Source organism: Engystomops pustulosus, chromosome 7 (genome assembly GCF_040894005.1).
Source record: "Engystomops pustulosus chromosome 7, aEngPut4.maternal, whole genome shotgun sequence".
NCBI classification, from domain to species: Eukaryota; Metazoa; Chordata; class Amphibia; order Anura; family Leptodactylidae; genus Engystomops; species Engystomops pustulosus.
The window spans coordinates 132,323,038-132,346,441 of record NC_092417.1 but is presented as its reverse complement, the minus strand read 5'-3'; the positions used below and the strand labels follow the sequence as shown (position 1 = coordinate 132,346,441).

Sequence of the window (23,404 nt, the reverse complement as noted above, 5' to 3'; positions counted from 1 at the left end):
TATTTGGTATGATAAACTAGGGAATATTTTAGGGAACAGGAGACTGTGAGTTCACTGCAGTGGGGTCTAATGAGGCTCTGTCGCCCAGGGTGCTACTGAAACCTGGAGCTGACCCTGGGTAGACTCTCCCCTTGCTTAGTTTTGCCATTTTTTTTTCGTTGTCCAAAAAATATGGACCTCCACTACAAATCAAGACAAAATACCTACCCGAGTGAAAAATAAAAAAATCTTAAAACTAAGAATATTATATAATTACACTAAAAAATGCAAAAATATAAATGATCACATATATCAATACAACAGCAATCAGGATTTTACCAATAGTAGATATCATAAATGTGCAAATAACAAGTCACCAAAGACTGTGTATAGTAAGGGACAAAAAGAACGCAATGATTCCCTCATTGCTAAGATCGAATGTCCCCCACAGACTCCCAAAACAACCATCATTTCAAATTCAACGATTAATTGCTCTGAGACATTTTATACAAACCAAGAAAACACTAGGTATTACATAGATAACATGAGGGATAGTCTAACTAGAATTATACAGGAAATGAAATTGCTCCTATGAGTCTACAAATAGTCTTTTAACTGGAAACTACATACCCTGCCTCAAGAAACTCCAAACTGTTCAACCTCTCAGACATTTCCATTCATGTGGAGGACAATGTGATCCCACCCATCTTGATACATATAGTATTTAGCCTCCCTCTGGGAGACTCAGTGCCAGTATTCGATTTGGTTACCCGTGAGAAATATTCTCCCCAAAGAGTCCATACTGTGTACACAAATGAGACTAAACTACGCCTTTGCACAAGTGGCGTGAATCTGGCACCAGGACTGTAAAGACCCATGTCCCTCCTTACTGGTGCAAAAGTCTTCTGCGCTGCTTTGTACGCAACTGCTCTGACATGGCAGAACACCACCTAGTTCGGGATTCTGGAGCCAACTTCCCGACCTCTTGAAGGTGCTATTAGATCCGCCTCCATCCTGCTGGCACACCACTGACTGACTGACCAGAACTTGTCCTTCATTGAGGACATGGTACATCACATGGACATTTCTCGATATGCTGACGTACCTCTACAAGAGCCCCCAAGGGTGCTCTCACTGTCACCCATTGCAGCCGTCATCTCCTGCGCCTCGTCTAAAATGGCGGATCCCCACAGCAGCTGCCAATGTTATAGTACATTGTGGTGTGCAAATGGGTTAAATGGATTGCAAACTATGTCAGATCACTTCAACATACTGCTAAAGAGAGTAAAATTTTGGATAAATTAATCAGACACCTGCAAACCTTGCTATAATAATGTATCTGCTGTCTATCTCGGATCCCCCTGGTGTGTAATGGAGTAACTTATGAAAATAACCTCTATACCAATAGAGAAAAGGTATATAATAATAATCTTTATTTATATAGCGCCATCAAATTCCGCAGCACTTTACAAATCAATATATTCAAATCAATAGTATATTTGAACATGGCTATTTGTGTTACATATACACTCACAGGTACACCTGTCCAACTGCTCGTGGCGGCAACTCAGTGCATTTAGGCATGTAGACATGGTCAAGACAATCTCCTGTAGTTCAAACCGAACATCAGTATGGGGAAGAAAGATGATTTGAGTGCCTTTGAACGTGGCATGGTTGTTGGTGCCAGAAGGGCTGGTCTGAGTATTTCAGAAACTGCTGATCTACTGGGAATTTCACGCACAACCATCTCTAGGGTTTACAGAGAATGGTCCGAAAAAGAAAAAACATCCAGTGAGCGGCAGTTCTGTGGGCGGAAATGCCTTGTTGATGCCAGAGGTCAGAGGAGAATGAGCAGACTGGTTCGAGCTGATAGAAAGGCCACAGTGACTCAAATCGCCACCCGTTACAACCAAGGTAGGCAGAACAGCATCTCTGAACGCACAGTACGTCGAACTTTGAGGCAGATGGGCTACAGCAGCAGAAGACCACACCGGGTGCCACTCCTTTCAGCTAAGAACAGGAAACTGAGGCTACAATTTGCACAAGCTCATCGAAATTGGACAGTAGAAGATTGGAGAAACGTTGCCTGGTCTGATGAGTCTCGATTTCTGCTGCGACATTCGGATAGTAGGGTCAGAATTTGGCATCAACAACATGAAAGCATGGATCCATCCTGCCTTGTATCAACGGTTCAGGCTGGTGGTGGTGGTGTCATGGTGTGGGGAATATTTTCTTGGCACTCTTTGGGCCCCTTGGTACTAATTGAGCATCGTTGCAACGCCACAGCCTACCTGAGTATTGTTGCTGACCATGTCCATCCCTTTATGACCACAATGTACCCAACATCTGATGGTTACTTTCAGCAGGATAATGCGCCATGTCATAAAGCTGGAATCATCTCAGACTGGTTTCTTGAACATGACAATGAGTTCACTGTACTCAAATGGCCTCCACAGTCACCAGATCTCAATCCAATAGAGCATCTGTGGGATGTGGTGGAACGGGAGATTCGCATCATGGATGTGCAGCCAACAAATCTGCGGCAACTGTGTGATGCCATCATGTCAATATGGACCAAAATCTCTGAGGAATGCTTCCAGCACCTTGTTGAATCAATGCCACGAAGAATTGAGGCAGTTCTGAAGGCAAAAGGGGGTCCAACCCATTACTAGCATGGTGTACCTAATAAAGTGGCCGGTGAGTGTATATAGTTCCTATGTCTTTACAAACAACTGCATTTGCTTTTCACAAACTATGGGGGAATTGCTAAATTGTGGTATGGTAAAGGCCATGCAGGGGTCTCTCGGTGTATCTGTTGGGCGGATCTGTTTTGTGTAAAAAACTAGTGTTTGAAGATTTTTGGGGACAGAAACACCCCGAGTTTGCCCACTCCGCCGAAGGTCAGCGCACATCCACTCTCACATGGCATGGAGGTGGTACAACCATGAAAATAATTGCAATTTCTTGAAGAAATTGTGATTATTTCAATGCTTCTATGCCAGAAACTGCCATAGAAGCACTGGTAAATGCCCCCATATGTATCTATGTTCCACAGACTAATCCATTTTAACTATTCAGCTTCACAAAGTCTCCCTGATTTGGACATTAAACCCCTTAACCCCTTAAGGACCAGGCCCTTTTTCGTTTTTGCGTCTTTATTTTTCACACCCCACCTTCAAAAATCTATAACTTTTTTATTTTTCCATGTAGAGAGCTGTGTGATGGCTTGTTTTCTGCGTAACAAATTGCACTTCATAGTGATGGCATTTAATTGTCTATGCCATATACTGGGAAGCTGGAAAAAAATTCTGAATGCAGTGAAAATGGTGAAAAAACGCATTTGCGCCATTTTCTTGTGGGCGTGGATTTTACGTCTTTCACTGTGCGCTCCAAATGACATGTCTAATTTATTCATTGGGTCAATACGATCACATGGATACCAAATTTGTATAGGTTTTATAATGTTTTCATACATTTACAAAAATTAAAACCTCCTGTACAAAAAAAAAATTCTTCATTTTGCCGTCTTCTTGCGCTAATAACTTTTTCATACTTTGGTGTATGGAGCTGTGGGTGGTGTCATTTTTTGCGACTTTTGATGACGTTTTCAATGCTTTTATTTTTAGAATTGTACGACCTTTTGATCACTTTTTATTGATTTTTTAATATTTTTCAAAATGGCAAAAAAATGCCATTTGCGACTTTGGGCACTATTTTCCGTTATGGGGTTAAACGCAGTAAAAAAACATTCTTATATTTTGATAGATCGGGCATTTTCGGACACGCTGATACCTAATGTGTTTATGATTTTTACTGTTTATTTATATTTATATCAGTTCTAGGGAAAGGGGGGTGATTTGAATTTTTAGGTTTTTTTAATATAATTTTTTATTTTTTATTTTTTTTTATTAAAATTTTTTACTATTTTTCAGACTCCCTAGGGTACTTTAACCCTAGGTTGTCTGATTGATCCTACCATATACTGCCATACTACAATATGGCAGTATATAGGGATTTTGCACACCATCTATTACAATGTGCAGATCGCACATTGTAATAGATGGCCTAAAACATGATAGCCTCGGATCACTGTGTGATCCGAGGCTGTCATGGCAACGGATCGCCGCTCCCCGATGACGTCACGGGGAGCGGCGATCGGAGCCAAGATGGCGGCGCCCACGCGCCGCCGGCTCGTTAATGCCGCCGGTAGCTTTGCCGGCGGCAATGAAAGGGTTAACACCCGCGATCGGTACAAGCACCGATCGCGGGTGTTAGCGACGGGTGCTTGCTTCATTGTGAAGCAAGCACCCGGCGTGTATGAAGAGGGCTCAGCCCGTGAACCCTCTTCATACTACCCCATGCGCAATAAAACGTACAGGTACGTCTTATTGCGCTATGGGGTTAAGGACGGAGGGTTTTTGGGCTCATTTCTCGCTCTCCAACTTCAAAAATCCATAACTTTTTCATTTTTCCGTGTACAGACCTGTGTGAGGGCTTATTTTGTGCGTAACAAATTTTACTTTCCCGTAATGTTATTTATTTTAACATGCCATGTACTGCGAAGCTGAAAAAAAATTCCAAATGTGGAAAAATTGAAAAAAAAACGCACGTGCGTCAAGTTCTTGTGGGCTCAGTTTTTACGACTTTCACTCTTCGCTCCAAATAACACGCCTACTTTATTCTTTGGTTCGGTGCGATCGCGGTGATACCAAATTTATATAGGTTTTATTGTGTTTTAATACATTTTCAAAAATTAAACGAATGTGTACAAAAAAGAAAAAAAAATTTTTGCCATCTTCTGACGCTAATAACTTTTTCATACTTTGGCGCACGGAAATGTGTGAGGGGTCATTTTTTGCAAAATGAAGCGACGTTTTCATTGCTACCATTTTGAGGTCTGTGCGACATTTTGATCATTTTTTATTTCATTTTTTATGTTATGTAAAAAGGTGTAAAAGTCGCATTTCGGGCATTTGGGCGCCATTTCCCGCCTCGGAGGTCACCGCCGGCCGTAACCGTTTTTATATTTTGATAGATCGGGCATTTTGGGACGCGGCGATACCTAATATGTTTGTGATTTTTACTGTTTATTATGTTTTATATCAGTTCTAGGGAAAGGGGGGTGATTTGAATTTTTAATATTTTATTAATTTTTTTTATTTTTTAAACTTTTTTTTTTCTTTTTTTTTTCACTATCTTTTAGACCATCTAGGGTACATTAACCCTAGATGGTCAGATCGCTGCTACCATATACTGCAATACTTTTGTATTGCAATATATGGCATTTTTGCAGCACATTCATTACAATGAGCCACTGGCGCGCACGCGCCGCCGTCTTTTAAATGCCGCCGGCGATTTTGCCGGCGCCAACGGGGGGGTTAATAGCGGTGGGGGTTTTATGCTTTATGCAAAAACCCCCACCTTTGTATGAAGAGGACTCAGCCCGTGAGCCCTCTTCATACATCCCTTATACCTCTGCGCCGTAGAGCTACGGCGCAGAGCGTTAAGGGGTTAAACCCTTAAAGAGAACCCATCATGCAAAATAACCCCCCTAAACTTAATATATTTTCATGAACTGCCATTAGAGAGCATTGCTCCTACCCCTTCTTTGTCCCTCTACAGGCCTGTAAACCTAAGCAATGAGGTCCTAAATCTGTATGCAAATGACCTGTGAAATGTCCAATGAGTCATTAGCATATTCAAGCTGTCCACCTTATTCATGAGTGGGAGGCACAGACACAACCCCAGTGCTTGACTGACAGCTGCTCCATGTAATGGCTTCTCCATGTGCTGGTGGCCACACCCCCTGCAGCCTGTGTGTGTATAGGAGAGATACAACAGCTCCAGGCAGCCATGTTATAGCAGAGCATGTCAGGTACTTGTGTAGCTGATGTCTGTGTATTAGGAGGATGCAGCATGTCAGCACACACACTAGCAATGCTTTACTGTACATTAGACACAGACATGAGCAGGGGGAGGAGAGGGGTGGGGTAACAGGGGTGACATCACTGCCTCTGATCATGTGACCAGCCTCATTTACATAATAAAGAAAAGATGATTTTACAATGATTAATGTATGAATTGACTAGATAAAGGCTGGGATGGAATCTTTGTGAGCGGCTCTAACAGGTAGAGGTGACAGGACTAGTGACACAGACCTGATGACAGGTGTCCTTTAAATACGCAGTTTACATTTGTCTAATCACATCCGTTCCATTTAAAGGTAAAACATTTCCATCTTCCAACATGCCATTCATGAATGTCTTGGTCAATGAACGCCATCCTCTGTGACATCACATCATTAAATGATGCTGATCAAATGTAATGACAGTTGTCATTTGTCAATTTCAATCACAGTCTGACGAAATGTAACAGAGATGCAGTATATTCACAATATACAGTTGTATTGCAGTGTGTTGTATAAGTGATCAAACCAGCTAAGGTTCAAGTACCCTGTAAAAAGTTGTAAAAAAATATGAAAAATTAGGTAATAGTTCAAATGCTTCCCTTCCCGTAGAATTCATTTAAAAATGAATAAACAAAATCATAAATATACGCAGTATTCCTGCGTCTAAAAATGTCCATTCTATAAAAATATAAAAACAATTATTCCATTCCAAGTTCACTGTAGCTTTACGGCAGCACGGCTCAGGCGAAATATCTCCATTCTTCCAATTTTTCTGTCCTCTCTTGCATTTGTCTTTTTCAAGGGTGACCAGGCTTCTTGGTGGACTTCAAAACGACCAACATTTCTTGCCATGGCTGAAAGGGTCATCCCTTTGGCCTTCATCTGGACAACCTGCTGCCGAAGGGTTTCAGTCACTTTGAAATGGCACACCATTTTTTTTAAGCCAGTTAAATAGTGTTTGCGACATAATAAAGGAAATTAACACTGGGTGCCAGATTAAAATCAATTATTTGCAGGTATCTGGAAGTGTTCTTTGGTCAGTGTTCCTACTCATGTTAGGAAATATTCACATAGGGCTGACCTCGACCATTAAGAAATTTTGTGGTGTTCTCTAATTTTATCTCCATTGTATGTATATGTTATCGCCTTTGTGCAGTTCTGTGGTTATTATATAAGCCATAACATAAAATACATAAAAATGGCACTGTCATTGCATGTACATTGTAATAAAGGAGGAGCATTAAAGCACCTGGGGCGTGGGCTGCTGCAGCTATTGGAATGCTATTGAAGATACATAAAAGCATTGTCCGAGAATAAAATATAAATATAGTTGGGGGCTGTAAAAACAATAAACTTCTTATACTCAACTCTCTCTGTGCTCCTGCTCAGCCTCTGCACAGTTCGTCACTGCCGGATCTCTGTTAGCATACAGAGGCCAGCAGTGCCAATCCAGTGTTTTTTTGGGTAGCTATATCAGAACATAGTGACATGGTCATTCTACCAGTGGCAAATATTTTAACATTTGCTTGTACAGTATTTTGAGTGGTCCATATCAAAAAGTGAAATAGTAAGGCTACATTCAAACTGCCACACGAGGTAAGTATATACGGCTGACGTATATACGGCGGATATATGTCACTCATAGACAGCAATGGGCGCACAGCGCCCAACGGTGAGCGGTACTCTCCCTCTCCTCCTCTCTACAGTACAGTGGGCAACGGCAGTGTGAATGTAGCCTAAGTGAGTTAATGAATCAAAGTGGTTTAAAGTCATGGTTCCCTTAATTGAGAAGATATACAGTATATACTATTCAGTTTAGGCAAATATACACAAGTGCTGAATAATTTGTAATAATACAGACAGTCCCCGGGTTACGTACAAGATAGGGTCTGTAGGTTTGTTCTTAAGGTGAGTTTGTATGTAAGTCGGAACTGTATATTTTATCATTGTAATCCCAACCAGAACTTTTTTGGTCTTTGGGACAATTGGATTTTAAAAATGTTGGGTTGTCATAAGAACCAGGATTAACACTAAAGCTTCATTACAGACACCTGTGATATCTGTTATAACTGATCATTGTAGCCTAAGGCTAAAGTACAATAAATTACCAATATCCAGAGGTCCGTTTGTAACTAGGGCTCGTATGTAAGTCGAGTGTTCTTAAGTAGGGGACTGCCTGTAAGAATAATTCTTTATTTATATAGCTCACACAGATTACTCAGCGCTACACAGAGCTTGCCAAATCAGTCTCTGTCCCCAATGGGTCTCACAATCTAATCAACCTACCAGTATGTTTTGGAGTGTTGGAGGAAATTTGTACCATATATGCATGATTTTGACAACATGCAGTAAAAAAGAAAATCTTTCTAAATTTATTTATTTTATGTTACAGGTGAAGTAACCGAATCTATGGTAAGTATTGTACATTTCAGTGCTTGTTGTGTTGAGCATTCAATAGTACCATCGGTTAATTTAATAACTTTTGTCTCTTTCATATGGGAGCTTTGTGTATACCCAGATACTTACTTAAAACATATAAATCCATTCCATACTGTGAAAGCCAAGTTAGGCCCCTTTCACACTTGCGTTTTTCACGCGCATGTTCTTTGCATGCTTTTGACGCGCAGAACTTGCATTGCACTCTGACCCATTGTAAGCAATGGGCTTTTTCAGACTTGCATTCTTTTTCACGCACACACACGTGTTTTTTTTAATGCACGTTTCGATCTCAGCATGCTCTACTTTTGCAAGTCATGCACGTGAAAAACACATCTATGGAGATGCATCAAAAACGCTCTGCACTCTGAGACACATGCAAGTTCAATGCAAGTGCAATGTGTTTTTCACGCATCAAAGATAGACCAGTCCTGAGTCCTTTTCATGTGCGTTATCAGCATGTGAAAAACGCATTGAAATTGCATTGAAAAATGCATTAAAAACTTGCGTGAAAAACTGAGACACTGAACAAACTCTGACTGAAAACTGATTGAACTCTGATGAAAAATGTCAGGTTTTCACTGACCAAAGCCTGATCGCACCCTGATCAGTATCGTTTCCAAAGTCATTATTGTTTTAATGAAAACCTGCAGAATGTCTGCAGCAGCAAACTGACATGCTGCAGTAATTCTGCAGCAGAACCAGATTTCTGCTTCTGATTATTTTAGCGGCTTGTTGGAGGGTTTGAATAAATCCCGCCTACTGTACTTCTCTGGTACTATATTGTGCTGTGCGTAATATGTACTATGTGGAGGGAACCTAAAAGTTTCGCCATGATTTTACTATATCTTGCAAAAATGACCAGAGCTTTAAAGCTAGTTTACAGTACAGCAGGAGAATAACATTATATATTATTCTCCTATATTACTTACCTTTTATCTGCTTAAATTCCAGCTTCCAGTATTCATTACAAACCAGGAAGAAACTATGACTTTACCATCCCTCATTCCACCAAAGCCTGGTAATAAAAAAAGTCTACCTTACAGATCTATCATTTGTTCAAACTCTTGTTATAAATGTTCACAAATGTATCTTATTTTTTTATATCCCTGAGACGTAACCATGTTAAAGTGCTAGCAGCAATTTCATTTTTTTTGTCAAAGATTGTATATTTATTGTTGGTTAGTGAATTTTTCATGTTTGTCATGTATTCGTATCAGAATGTCTTTTTTTATAATGTTCAATCTGCAACGCCAGGGACACATGGGTTGGTCCATGGAGGAATTTCTGTTGTGGACATTTCATAGCGGACCTGGCTGTGGCAAAAGACAACAATTTTTTTTGTGTCACAGCTGCACACAAATATCTGCACTGAAATGGGTGTTCCGGTGCTCAGTCAGCCGTGCGCCAGATTTCACATGCAAAGTCCGACAGAAGTGTGTCACATGGCCCAGGTTAAAGGTGCACCAAAAAAAAAGTTGCAGCAGTGCAGAGGGCACCAGATTCATGAAGAATGGGCACATTACACAGGTAAACTGCCCATAGTGCAGTATGCACTGTTTTTAGTAAATGTGTCCTATTATCTGCAAAAAAGTAGCGCAAGCTGCAATTATTTTTACACACAAATACACCACAGGCAAGGATGTAATTACCATTAGGCACTTCAGGGCCTGCACCTAGGGTGTCTAGTTATGGATAGGCATCCTCAGGAGAAATATATAAATGTGTGTGTTTATGTATATATATATATATATATATATATATATATATATATATATATATATATATATATATAGTAAAAATTTAATGCTATCCTTGGACAGTTTGTAAACTATAGGGATGGCACACCATTGAGTATATAGTATATATATTGAGTTAGGAACAAGAGAATCATAATGATAATCAAGTATAAATGGGTCTCTTATGCAGCCATATTCAGGCCATGAACTGTAAATAAGGCCCTTATCACAAGTATATGTATGGATTTGGCGGGACAGTCCCAATTATTTTCAGGGCAATCCCACCATCTGAGATGATTGGGAGTTTGTCACAATTTTTTCCCGCTGTGCCCCACACATCTCCTCTACACCTTACTTCTTGGTTCCAACAACAATCGCTGGGGAGCACTGCGAGGAAAAGCTGCTGCTTTGGGAGCACTGTAAGGGCGAGATGCTGTTAGAGAAGCACTTTGAGGGGGAGCTGCTGCTGGAGGAGCACTTTGAGGGGGAGCTGCTGCTGGGGGGCACTCTGAAGGGAGCTGCTACTGGGGAAACACAGTGATGGGGAGATGCTGCTGGAAAAGCACTGTGAGGAAACTAACAGTTCCGGTCTATAAGTGTTCAAGCCAGATATTCAGACAAGCTTACATTGCAAGCACAATGGCAGTAAATTGTATCACACTTGCTCGTGGGCAATAGGTCAAAGGCTAAAATTGCATTGTCTGTGTATTGGTGCCTGGATTTCACAGACTGAGAACGGCTGAGTATGATTGATAAGAATCATAGTAATTGATTTATGATGTGATGAGTCCTAAATGTCAGGGTTCGGATTAGTGGATCCTCTGGACCACCGCGGGAGGTCGTACTAGCCGACACCCGGGACCAGAATCTAAGTGGCACCTGATCTTCACCAGAGCCCGCCACAAAGCAGGATGGTCTTGCTGCGGCGTAGTACCACCAGGTCGTTCCACGGGTGCCAAGGTCGAGCTACCTTACTAGAAGACAATCTCAGGTCAGGTTCAGGCACAGGGTCAGGGCAGGTGGCAGAGACGCAAGGTCAAATCCAATCTGGGGTCAGCAACGGGAGGTCCAAGCAGATGGGAGCGGGAACACAGGAACACGGGACACAGGAACGCAGGAACATGGGAACAGGAACACAGAAACATGGGAACACAGACACAGGAACACAGAGACAGGAACACAGAAATACTCAGATATCGCAGGAGAGCTTTCTCTAAGGTGTAAGCACAAAGATACGGCGGGGCAGGAAGGGAGGTCCCGGATTATAAAGTGGAGCTGTTTAGCCAGCGCACCAATCACCAGTGTGCTGGCCCTTTAAATTTCCGTCAGTTGCACGCATACCCTAAGAGACGGGGGCACGTGCACACCGCAGTCCAGTGGGGAGCCTGAGTCGGGAAGGTTAAGTCAGGTGCTGCGGAGGGAGTGAGGGTGGACGGAGGTACACAGGTACACCCGTGATCCGAGACAGGGATCGCGGGAGCAACCGTGGCACTGAAGAACCACATCAATATTAATATAGTTTGGCGCTGCTGTTCCGCAAAGCAGAAGCCGCTCTTTGCATTGCAGTGTTAGGTCCCTGTATTTTTAGCCTAACCGATCCAGTGTGCCCTTGAGCTGGTCGAGGCTTAGCAGGAGGGATCACAGCCTTTACCCTCTTAACTATGTTTGAATGATTTCTTTGATTCTAAACTATCCTTGAAGACATTTGCAACATCCCCCACCGGGGCCTAGCCTTTTCTTGTGGGCCTGGGGGCAGCCGGGTCCCAGAATACCGGAGTTGCCTGCTATTGCGGCCTATGTCACCTGTTGTCACGGTGCTTTGTATGGGGACTGGAGGGCTGACCTACAGCCTGGCAGGTCTCCAGGAGGTGGGGTGTGCAAGAAATAAGGAGGGAGAGGCTGATGTATTGGTTTCTCCCTGGGTCAACTCCTGAGTGTCTGTAGGATGAGTCTCTGGGTAATGGATGGGGAAGCTCGTGGTGGTAAGCAGCCATATCCAGGGATCAGATGGAGGCAACATTGTGCAAATAAACTTATAGTTCTTTATTGAACCTCAAGCAGCAGGCAACGGATAAACACGATTAACATTGGATTCTGGTTATTGGAGTGGTCATGGAGGGTGTTCCGCAGGAATGTTACACAAGCCTCATAGTAGATGCAGGCTGGGATAGTTGAGTTGGAGCTGTGTCCAAATTGTGAAAGCTGCAGCTCTGGGTTTAGAGTCTCCTGACTCAGTTCCTGGGATCAGTATCTGTAGCAGCACTGGTGCACAAGGTGTACCAGTGGCAGCACTGGTGCACAAGACCATGTGCTCCCACTACACAGGGGTTTTATACTCCACCTGGTCAAAAATACAGCAATATAATTGGATAATTACTTATATCAATTTAACTGTTGCCTTTCCAGGCAGAATCTACAGCTGCAATTTACACTAAGTTATCCTAACATTAACTTCTGGGTGAGTTGCGCAGGCTCACCAGATAGATCCTGACATGGGGAGGACGCTATTTGCAACTACCACCTTACCTATGCGTTGGCAGGGGTGTTGCACATCATCAAATCAATATAATTTATTTCATAGTAGAATAATGATCAGAATATTCCTTCTTCTGTATTTAAGGCCCTCATAATATACCGATTGACCACCGTTTCTCTGGAATAAATAACCCCATTTGAAGCATATGTATTTGATATACATTTTTTTATTTACTGTTATAACATAATCAACTGCTATGGTAATGTGGAAATGATAAGTGATAACACTACTTCAAATCTGTCCTATCTTTAGCACTCATTTTGGAGCCCACAACTGTGGCCGTGCGAAAAATTCCTGCTGAATATGACACACGCAGCGCTGCTGAGATTGCTCCAACACAATTGACAGGTAAGTTAATGCCTAATTGGCTTCTACCATTAAAGGAGTTCTCTTCTAAGAAACACTAATGTCTGATCTGTAAACAAACAGTATTTCTCTATGAGTAACAGTCTGATCCTTGGGACAACATCAGGTCAGCAGAATTCTTTTTATATATTTATCTTGCTAATAAGCAAAAAAGATCCAGGAAACTTGCTTAGCTGCTTTATATATTATGTCAACGTTCATTTATAACCTGATTATTTCCTACATAGAAACTGATGAATGTAAGATGATAAGAAACCTTTGTGGACACGGAGAATGCATCTCAACCCCTACAGGGTTCTACTGCAGTTGTAATCCTGGATACTATCAAGATCCTGAGAAGAGGGTTTGTGTAGGTGAGTAAAACTGATTCACTGGAGTTAGTCATGTGCCTTGTCTGCACTGATGTTATGTAAGCATTCTCTCTAGATTAGTCACATATGTATAAAGTGACTAAGAGTGACAGTAATAGTTACAGTAACAGTTATGAATTTTTCCAAAAGTAGAAGAAGTAGTCACTATCATGTGCTTCTATATAGTGAACCGAGTGAGAGGGCATTTTATTCCTTTTTTATGAAACAGCTTGAAGTGCCTAAATCCAGAGCTTGACCTGTCATGCCATTCAGGAGGAAGATCAGGATAACCCTTTATCCAGAACGTTGGTAGTATCATCAAATACGGTAGCTATACATTATCAGGAGATGCAGAAAACAGTCTTTGAGGATTCAATTTAGTGATAGGTTTTGGATCCTTTGGCCATGCCATACAAGTATTTGGTAGGAAAACATCTTTCAGTAATTCTGGACCACCATAGATGATATAAGTCTATCAGAGTTAAGAATTTTCTACTCTACAGACTTTAAGCAGCATCAAGAGACAACGCATTTTGGTCTTTGTATCACAGCAATGTCACGGCAATCACAATAAAGCTTGTCAAATTATTTCTCTGGGAAAGTTCCCCAGACCAAAGGAACTATGTGATCCTGAGCATTAAAATTCTTAGATGCCGTGGTACTCACATATTTGATTGTCGGGAGTCAGTGTTGTTATATGGTAGTTGACAGGCCCAATGGAAACTGATATCTAATTAAATTATACAATAAAAAAGTTAACCCCCCAATAAAAGAACTAATTTATAGGGTTTGACTCCTATGTCAGCTATACATTTCTCAAATATTTTATGCTGTATGGTAAAAGGTAATACTTATTCTTATTTTCTCTGATAAAAAAATCAGGTCTTCTTATTTATAAAAAGTGTTAATAATATCAGTCCGGAGAATACAGTTTACATTTAGAAAATAAAAGCACATGGTGTGCAATAACCAAAAAATGGCTTGGTTTGACAGGGCTAAAATACCGTAGGTTTAAAAATAACTTTGATTGCACTAAGGACAAAGATGGACATCACATAGAAAATGTCTCCAATAATTACTTCCAATAATACAAGAGTGACAAATGCAACAAACCACGAATCAAAGAACCCACAAATCAGGACTGAAGCAATTTGTAAAGTGTCCTTTATAAAAATACACTCACTCCTAACGGAACAATAACATTATTTTCTCATGGGCTGTGTTTTTATGGTGTTTTAATTGAATTTAAAGGGGTTCTTCAGCCACGCTTTATAGCCTGATTTCAACCACACTTGCAATCAAAATTGCTCCTTTTTTAGGTCTTATTTACTTTTAATCTCCTTGGCTTGATTGAAGATAGCTGCTGTACGCCTCCTTGGGACTTTTCTTTTCAATATTTTATTAGATTTTTTTACTTTTGCAGTAAAATATGACTTCCTTTGAATGGTGTCTTATATCTCTGTAAATAACCTTGCATACAAAAACATTACAAATAAATTATTCCTTACATTATCAGATTTTTAACCCCTCCTCCCACCCTTTACCCTCCTTTCCCTTTCCACTCTATCAACTGCTGGATGTCTCTCTACCGATTTATAGCTTATGTCTTTTAAAAAGTTACTATTTCTCCCAAAGAAAAAAGCCTGTTAACTACTGGTAGCCAAATATATGCCCATTTGCTTGGATTATATCTCTTAAATATTAGGTTTTACCCAACCATTGCAAGTACACTAATTCATTCCACTTTATTCTTACCTTTAATATGTTTTGGCAGTGGTGTAACTAGGAATGACTGGGCCCCATAGCAAACTTTTCACAGGGCCCACTCTCGACCGACCACAGCACCGCCACTCATGCCCTGCCCATTCAACATACATAAGGGTTTTTTTTTATTTTAATTATAATGCTTTAAAAGTAATTACAATAAGGGGTAAGGAATGATGCACCAAACACCTAAAAGGATCTCTCCTCACTAATAAAATACCCAGCAGCGCCCCCCCCTTTCACTATTAACATGCCCAGCAGTGGCCTCCCTTCACCAATTAAATGCCCCTAGCGGCCTCCCTTTCCTAATTAAATGCCCCTAGCGGCCTCCCTTTACTAATTAAATGCCCCTAGCGGCCTCCCTTTACTAATTAAATGCCCCTATCGGCCTTGCTTTACTAATTAAATGCCCCTAGTGGCCTCCCTACACTAATTAAATGCCCCTAGTGGCCTCCCTTTACTAATTAAATGCCCCTAGTGGCCTCCTTTCACTAATTAAATGCCCCTAGCGGCCTCCCTTTACTACATAAATGCCCCTAGCGGCCTCCTTTCACTAATTAAATGCCCCTAGCGGCCTCCCTTTACTAATTAAATGCCCCTAGCGGCCTACCTTTACTAATTAAATGCCCCTAGCGGCCTCCTTCCACTAATTAAATGCCCCTAGCGGCCTCCCTTTACTATTTAAATGCCCCCAGCGGCTTCCCTTTACTAATTAAATGCCCCTAGCGGACTCCCTTGACTAATTAAATGCCCTTAGAGGCCTCCCTTGACTAATTAAATGCCCCTAGCGGCCTCCGTTTACTATTTAAATGCCCCTAGTGGCCTCCTTTCACTAATTAAATGCCCCTAGCGGCCTCCTTCACTAATTAAATGCCCTTAGAGGCCTCCCTTCACTAATTAAATGCCCTTAGAGGCCTCCCTTCACTAATTAAATGCCCCTAGCGGCCTCCCTTTACTTATTAAATGCCTCTAGCGGCCTCCCTTCACTAATGCCCCTAGTGGCCTCCCTTCACTAATTAAATGCCCTTCACTAATTAAATGCCTCACTTTACAAATAATAAACTTATATACTTACACTCCTTCTTCCCTGTAGTTCTACTCCTAGTCCGCTCAAAATGGCAGCTCGGTTCCTCCAGGTTGCACTGCGCGCCTCTGGTCATGTGACTGACGCAACCTGACGTTAGGTCGCGTCAGTCACATGACAAGGGGTGCGCATTGCAGCCTGGAGGACTTACAGACGGCAGGCGAACCGGTGACACGGCACCGAACAGGTAAGTAGGGGTCAGAAACACAGGGGCGGGTGGGATAGAAACACAGGGGTGGGACGGGACAGAAACACAGGGGTGGAGCGGGATGGGACAGAAACACAAGGACAGGTGGGACAGAAACACAGGGGTAGGTGGGACAGAAACACAGGGGTGGGTGACAGGTGGCCGTATAGCAGGGCCCGGGCGGCGGTCGGATCGGCTACGGAAATGCAGCGCAATCTGCAGACATTGTGATTGTGCCGCCGCCCGGGCCCCTGAAGCTTACAGGCCCCGTAGCAACTGCTACGCTACGCCACTGTGTTTGGAGATATGAGTTGATATCCATTGTGTCAACACAATTTTTTAATTGCAAGTATTAATAAATTTACTAATCCTTTTTTATGTTTAATAACAGTAGCTGTGTAAAAATGACAAAAGGAAGCTCCAAATATCCATCTGAATTGTGGTATCTAATACATAACAAACAAGTTGCTCATCATTTTCCATAACCTGCTAAGTGCAGGGCAATCCCATAAACAATGTAGCAAATTTGCCTTTTGTTTACCACATTTTGGGCATTCCTCTTTATATTCCAAAAAATTAAAGGCCTAATGTGTCCTTGTTAATGTTCTCTATTGAATTTCTCGCATTATTTCTAAACATAAGTGATTTTTGGTGTAGTATGGACTTCAAGTCCCAAATTCCATGATCCTTTGAGCCCTCTGCAGATGTGTTCACATATATATGTGTAAACATATGGCCCGCTGGAAAGCAGGAAGTGTTTGCGCATGCACGACAAAAAGACAAGACTACAGGTAATTTCCTTGGAGACAGAAAAGGGAAGCAAACCAGGTAAATATAGACCAACATTAGTTATATCTTGTAAATGGCTAAATATAGTAAATTGGTTTAAATCGACAATTTGCTATTCAGCAGATAAAGTTTATTACATCCAAACTTAATGGCTGGAGAACCCTTTTAAGAGAATTGTCATATCTGGGCTGGAATATGTGAAGATGCATTGTTAGACATATTTGCTAATTAAATACAAGCTAAGATTTTTTTTTTATCACATTCCTAATGGCTAATTTTAGTGCTTTCTAGTAAAATCTATGTTATAGTTTGAACAGGCTTTTAGAACATTTTGCACCTTTTCTTGTAAGATTATGACTTTTATTGTGTTTGCACTTTTTAGATATTGATGAATGCAAGGGTGAACCTTGTGGTCACGGAAAGGGTTTGTGTCTAAACACAGCTGGCTCATTTAATTGTCACTGTCATCATGGATACAGGCTTAATGTATCACACGGGCAAAGATCTTGTGTTGGTAAGAAAAATTGCTTTTCCTTTGTCTTCTCCTGACTAAATTGCTCATGGTGACATTAAAGTTGTTGTCCCATCACAGTTGTTTATGCCATGTGCATAGGAAATAGCTGAGACTGCTTGCTTGGCTTTTTTTGGTGCTTCCATTGACTGGTCGGGTTTTTACAACATATTCTGGAGATATGTTATAAACACCTGAAATATGACTACAGGCAGTCCCCGGGTTACATACAAGATGGTTTCCATAGGTTTGTACTTAAGTTGAATTTGTATATAAGTCGAAACTGTAAATTTTATAATTGTAGTTCCAGACAAAACAATTGGAATTTCAAAAGTTTTTGTTGTAATGGGACCAAGGATTATCAATAAAGCTTCATTACAGACACCTTACAGCTGATCATTGCAGTCTGGGACTGTAGTAAAGCATTTAGAGAGCTTCTCAAAGGTCAAAGTGGGCAAACGGGTCCGTCTTTAACTAGGGGTCGTCTGTAAGTCGGGTGTCCTTAAGTAGGGGACCGCCTGTATCTGTTTAAAAGCAGCAATAAAACCCTAAATTGTTACATATCTCTCTACCCTGCCCAGAGTTGTAGTGCGGCTGCCTGGCTCCTATGGAGATGGAGAGGGGAAGGGGAGCTCACCCCTCCCATCTCCAATGGTCTGCATACTTCCATACTATTTTTAAGGAAAAGGAAACGGGGTATGGGCCCAGCCTCTCCTAGTTATGGCACAGAGGATATAAGTTGTAGGTGCAAGAATGCACCCCCTAATATTCCCAAAACCTATCCCATGAGAAGCAGAACTTTAAGATTCAAGACATAGTCTGTACCAGATCTCCAACTTTAATTTATTATTTATAGTGCTGGCCTTTTTATGGGAAAGATACATATTATTGGTTCACTAAGGTTCCTGGGTCATTTATGGCCATACCTTCAGCACCTCCAAAAGTTATCCCCTGTTTTGCTTTTTCTAAACAAATTCTCTTTTTCTCACATTCTTTCCAGTCCCTGGAGGTCTCTTTATAGGTTTTTTTTTTTACTTTTGTATTTTGTAAAACCATCTTTGTCATGTTACATTCACATGAACGTATGGGGGACTTATATACGGCCATCTTATATACAGCGTATATACATCGCCCATACACTTCTATGGGCTCACGGCACTGTACGGGAGAGGTACGGTGCTACATATGTGCGGTACCGTCCTGCTCCATAGCCCATAGAAAGATAGGACATGTCCTATCTTTCTACGTAATACGGCGCCGTGCGCTGTATATTCCTATGGAGAGGGGTGGGGTTGAGCTGCACTTATCCCCTGCTCCTCTCCACAGCGCCGATGTATGCCCGGCGTACTTAGGGAACGGCGGGCATACATTGTGTGAATGTAGCCTTAGCATATTTTTTAACCAGAAAATTCTACAAAAATGTATTTGTAAATGTACCAATTTTACCAACTTAACCAATATAATTTATATATGTAAACTAGAGATGGGCGAATCGTTTCTAATGATTCTAACTTCGGTTAGGAAAAATTGGATTCGTCACGAAGCCGAAGTTTATGCTGATTCGCGGGAACGAAGTTGTTTTTTTTCCCCTCATGTTTCTGCTAAATGGGCATGAGAACAACGTGTTACATGGGGCAGAGAACTCTGGGAAGGAGAAAGGAACACCCCCGATGACATCTGCAGACCTGTAAGCCAAGCAGTGACCATCAGGCTTATGTGATGTCACACAGCCCTATAAAATCCAGCCATTTTCTATCTCAGCACTTCACACTTCATGTTGTAGCGTCCAGCTGCTGCTATTATACTGTGCGATTCTTGCTGCAATCCTTCGCTGTTCTCTAAGGGGGATCTGTATACCCCAAATAGCAGTTCTATTTAGTGACAAAATCGAATAGGAAGAAATCTGTTTGACTTTAATGCATCTGCAGTAGCGATTGGTGGACCAATCCCTGGTTGTTCTTTAAGGGGAATCTGTATAACCCAAATAGCAGTTCTATTTAGTGACAAAATCGAATAGGAAGAAATCTGTTTGACTTTCATGCATCTGCAGTAGCGATTGGTGGACCAATCCCTGGTTGTTCTTTAAGGGGGATCTGTATACCCCAAATAGCAGTTCTATTTAGTGACAAAATCGAATAGGAAGAAATCTGTTTGACATTCATGCATCTGCAGTAGTGAGCTGTCAGTTGTGCGGTATCTGTATAACGCACATTGCAATACCTTTTGGGGGCTCTAGTTTACAGCCAGATTTACGTGTGAAATCCACATAGTTTATACAGTGATTTTCACTGAAATTACACTGTCAGTTGTGGGGTAACTGTATAACGCACATTGCCATACCTTTTGGGGGCTCTAGTTTACAGCCATATTTACGTGTGAAATCCACATAGTTTATACAGTGATTTTCGCTGAAATTACAGTGTCACAAGCATGGCACAACGTTCTACAACACCCTACAGGCCCTCTGCAGCCAGGAAATGCCTGTTTTTTTAACGTGATTCGTTTTGAGTCGATTCGGGTCGAATCGAATTTTTTCGAAAAATTCGGCAAATCGGGACGAAACTAATTTTAACAAATTCGCCCATCTCTAATGTAAACCTATTTTCAATCTTACAGCTAAAGTATTTAGTATAAATTAGGACTTTCTGACCAAAAAGTCTATAGGAATGTAAGGCACTATCGCTAAAATAAAAATGGATTTCATTAATTATAATGTGAACTAAAAAGTCCATTATGTTTTATTGAAAGGTCACATATGGTATGCTTTGCTCACTGAAATGTTTGCCTTACAGATGTGGATGAGTGTTCACGTTCTGGAATGTGTGGTGACTCTCGCAGTTGTGTTAATTTTCCGGGATACTACAAATGTGAATGTCAAAATGGATACAAAATAAAGACTAGAAGACCACTTTTATGTGAAGGTGAGATTAAAAAACAAGGGACTTCAGTTGTCTTGATGAAGCTCTTAACATCTTCTAGATCAAATTTTTAAAATTTGTTTGCGTTAGCGTTTTTAACTTCTCTTCTTTCACAAGCTGTAACTTTTAGATTTTTTCGTTTACAAAGCTATATTTTGTCTTTTTATATGCGAGACAAATTTTATTAACTAGTGACACCATTTAATATTTGGTCTTTATTTGCACGGATTTCAATGTATGGTCAAGATGACACCTCTCCACTATTATTATATCAGTACACCACTATTATTATATATAGTATATCAGTACAATTACAGTGATACCAATTTTTTACAGTTAAGTAATATCTTAATACCTTTAAAAAAGTTTAAAAACCTGACATAAAAAAAAAATACCTTGTATCGCCATATTCTGACACCTGTAACTTTTTCATACTTCAGTGTACAGAGCTGTGTAAAGTCTCATTGTTTGCGGGATGGTGTGCTGTCTTCATTGATATTTTATAAACTGTATGACCTTTTCATCGCTTTTTACTCAAATTTTTATCGAAGCCAAAATAGCATGTGGTGGTTCATCACCGGGAATAATTGTTCTTATATTTTAATGGATCAGACATTTTGGTATACGGCAATACCTAATATGTTTATGATTTTATTTGTTTTTTGTGTTGAATTTTTTTTTTACATTCATATCTTTTAAAACTATTTTAAAAAACTTTCTACTACGTCTGTGAGCGATTGTCAATGGGTTAAACAAAAACTGGAACAACTTGAATCCTCACTATTCAAAGAGCACATTGCAATCTTGGATCATTTGTATCAGATGATGTACATGACCTCAAGGAGGAGAAGAAAAAAGTTAAATTTTGAAGCAGAGGGAAGCAGCTTTATTTAGTCATAAGCTAAATCAAAAGCTGCACAGATAAAAACGAATTTTAAAACATGATTTGCAATGTTTTTTTTTTGCGTCCCATGTGGATTGGATTTATTTAATCCCTTAACGCCCTGGCCTTTTTTGTTTTTTCATTTCTATTTTTCACTCACCACCTTCAAAAATCTATAACTTTTTATTTTTCCATGTACACAGCTGCTTGATGGCTTATTTTCTGCGTAATAAATTGCACTTCATAGTGACGGTATTTAATATTCCATGCCGTGTACCGGGAAGTGGGAAAAAAATTCCAAATGCAGTGAGAATAGTGAAAAATGCATTTGCACTGTTTTCTTGTGGGCTTGGATTTTACAGCTTTCACTGCACGCCACAAATGACATGTCTACCTTATTCTTTGGGTTGTTGCGATTATGGGGATACCAAATTTTTGCAGGTTTTATAATGTTTTCATACATTTTCAAAAATTAAAACCTCCTGTTCAAAAATAGTTTTTTTTATTTTGCCATCTTCTGACGCCAAAAACTTTTTTATACTTTGCTGTACGGAGCTGTGGGTGGTGTATTTTTTTGCAAATTTTGATGACTTTTTCATTGCTATAATTTTTAGGACTCTGTGACCTTTTGATCACTTTTTATTGATTTTTTAATATTCATCAAAATGGCAAAACAGATCCATTTTGACTTTTCCGTTACCGGGTTAAACGCAGTGAAAAATTGTTATTATATTTTGATTGGGCATTTTCAGACAATACCTAATGTGTTTATGATTTTTACTGTTTGTTAATATTTATTAGTTCTACGGAAGGGGTGTTATTTGAATTTTTAGGGTTTTTTATTATAATTTTTTTTTTTTTACTTTCACTATATTTCAGACTTTCTAGGGTACTTTAACCCTAGGTTGTCTGATCAATCCTACCATATACTGCCATACTACAGTATGGCAGTATATGGGGATTTTCCTCCTCATTCACTACAATGTGCTGATAGCACATTGTAATGAAGGGGTTAAAACGAGAGGACCCGAGGCTGTCATAGTGACAGGTCGCTGCTCCCTGATGACGTCACAGGCAGCGACGATCCACGGCAAGATGGCGGCGCCCAGCATTGCCAACGTTGGCAATGCTGGGCGGGAAAACGTGCGATAGGTGCTAGCAATATGCAGCAAAGACTTACCGGCTATAGAGAGGGCTCAGCCCGCGAGCTATATATATTCATCTGTTTATCTATTGTATATACTAGTGTATAAGCTGAGTTTTTCAGCACAAAAAATGTGCTGAAAAACCTCACCTCTGCTTATACACGAGTCAATAAAAAAAATAAACTTATATGCTCACCCTCCCGCGGCCCCGATGCCTCTGTAACATCTTACCTGCCAGACTGACGCATCATATGACATCATAATAGTATGCGCCGGCAGGCAGAACACATGGCCGCGTCTCTGCAGGCTGTTACAGAAGACCGAAGAAATATATATTTTAAAATATAATTCTGCGAGAGACGCAGTATATAGCCAGCCAGCCCCTCCAAGTCAATAGTCAGTGCCCCTTGTATATAGCCTGCCAACTCCTCTCCAGTATACAGACAGCCTGACCCCTGTATATAGCCAGACAGTCGCCCTCAGTATACAGACAGCCTCCCCTATATACAGCCAGAAAGCTCCCCCAGTATACAACCAGCCCCCTGTATATAGCCTGCCCCCCAGTATACAGCCAGCCCCCCAGTATATACCCAGTCAGCCCACCCAGTAAATAGCCAGCCCAGTTTATAGCCAGCCTCCTATATATAGCTAGATAGCCCCCACAGCATATAGCCAGCCAGCACCCACCAGTATATAGCCAGCCACCCCCAGTAAATAGCCAGCATGCCTCCCCCAATACATGGCCAGCCTCCAAGTATATAGCCAGCCAGCCTCCAAGTATACAGCCAGCCAGCCTCCCTGTATATAGG

At 40.9% G+C, this 23,404-nt stretch overlaps 1 protein-coding gene across 1 annotated transcript in view; it reads left to right on the top strand.

The window, feature by feature from the left end:
- Positions 1-23,404, top strand: part of LTBP3 (latent transforming growth factor beta binding protein 3) — an 88,196-nt gene that overhangs the window by 33,170 nt on the left and 31,622 nt on the right. The window contains exons 9-14 of the mRNA XM_072117836.1: positions 8,280-8,299; positions 9,278-9,344; positions 12,851-12,946; positions 13,192-13,317; positions 17,521-17,652; positions 20,442-20,570. Of these exons, the coding sequence (XP_071973937.1) occupies positions 8,280-8,299; positions 9,278-9,344; positions 12,851-12,946; positions 13,192-13,317; positions 17,521-17,652; positions 20,442-20,570 (570 nt within the window). The remainder of the gene's footprint in view (positions 1-8,279; positions 8,300-9,277; positions 9,345-12,850; positions 12,947-13,191; positions 13,318-17,520; positions 17,653-20,441; positions 20,571-23,404) is intronic.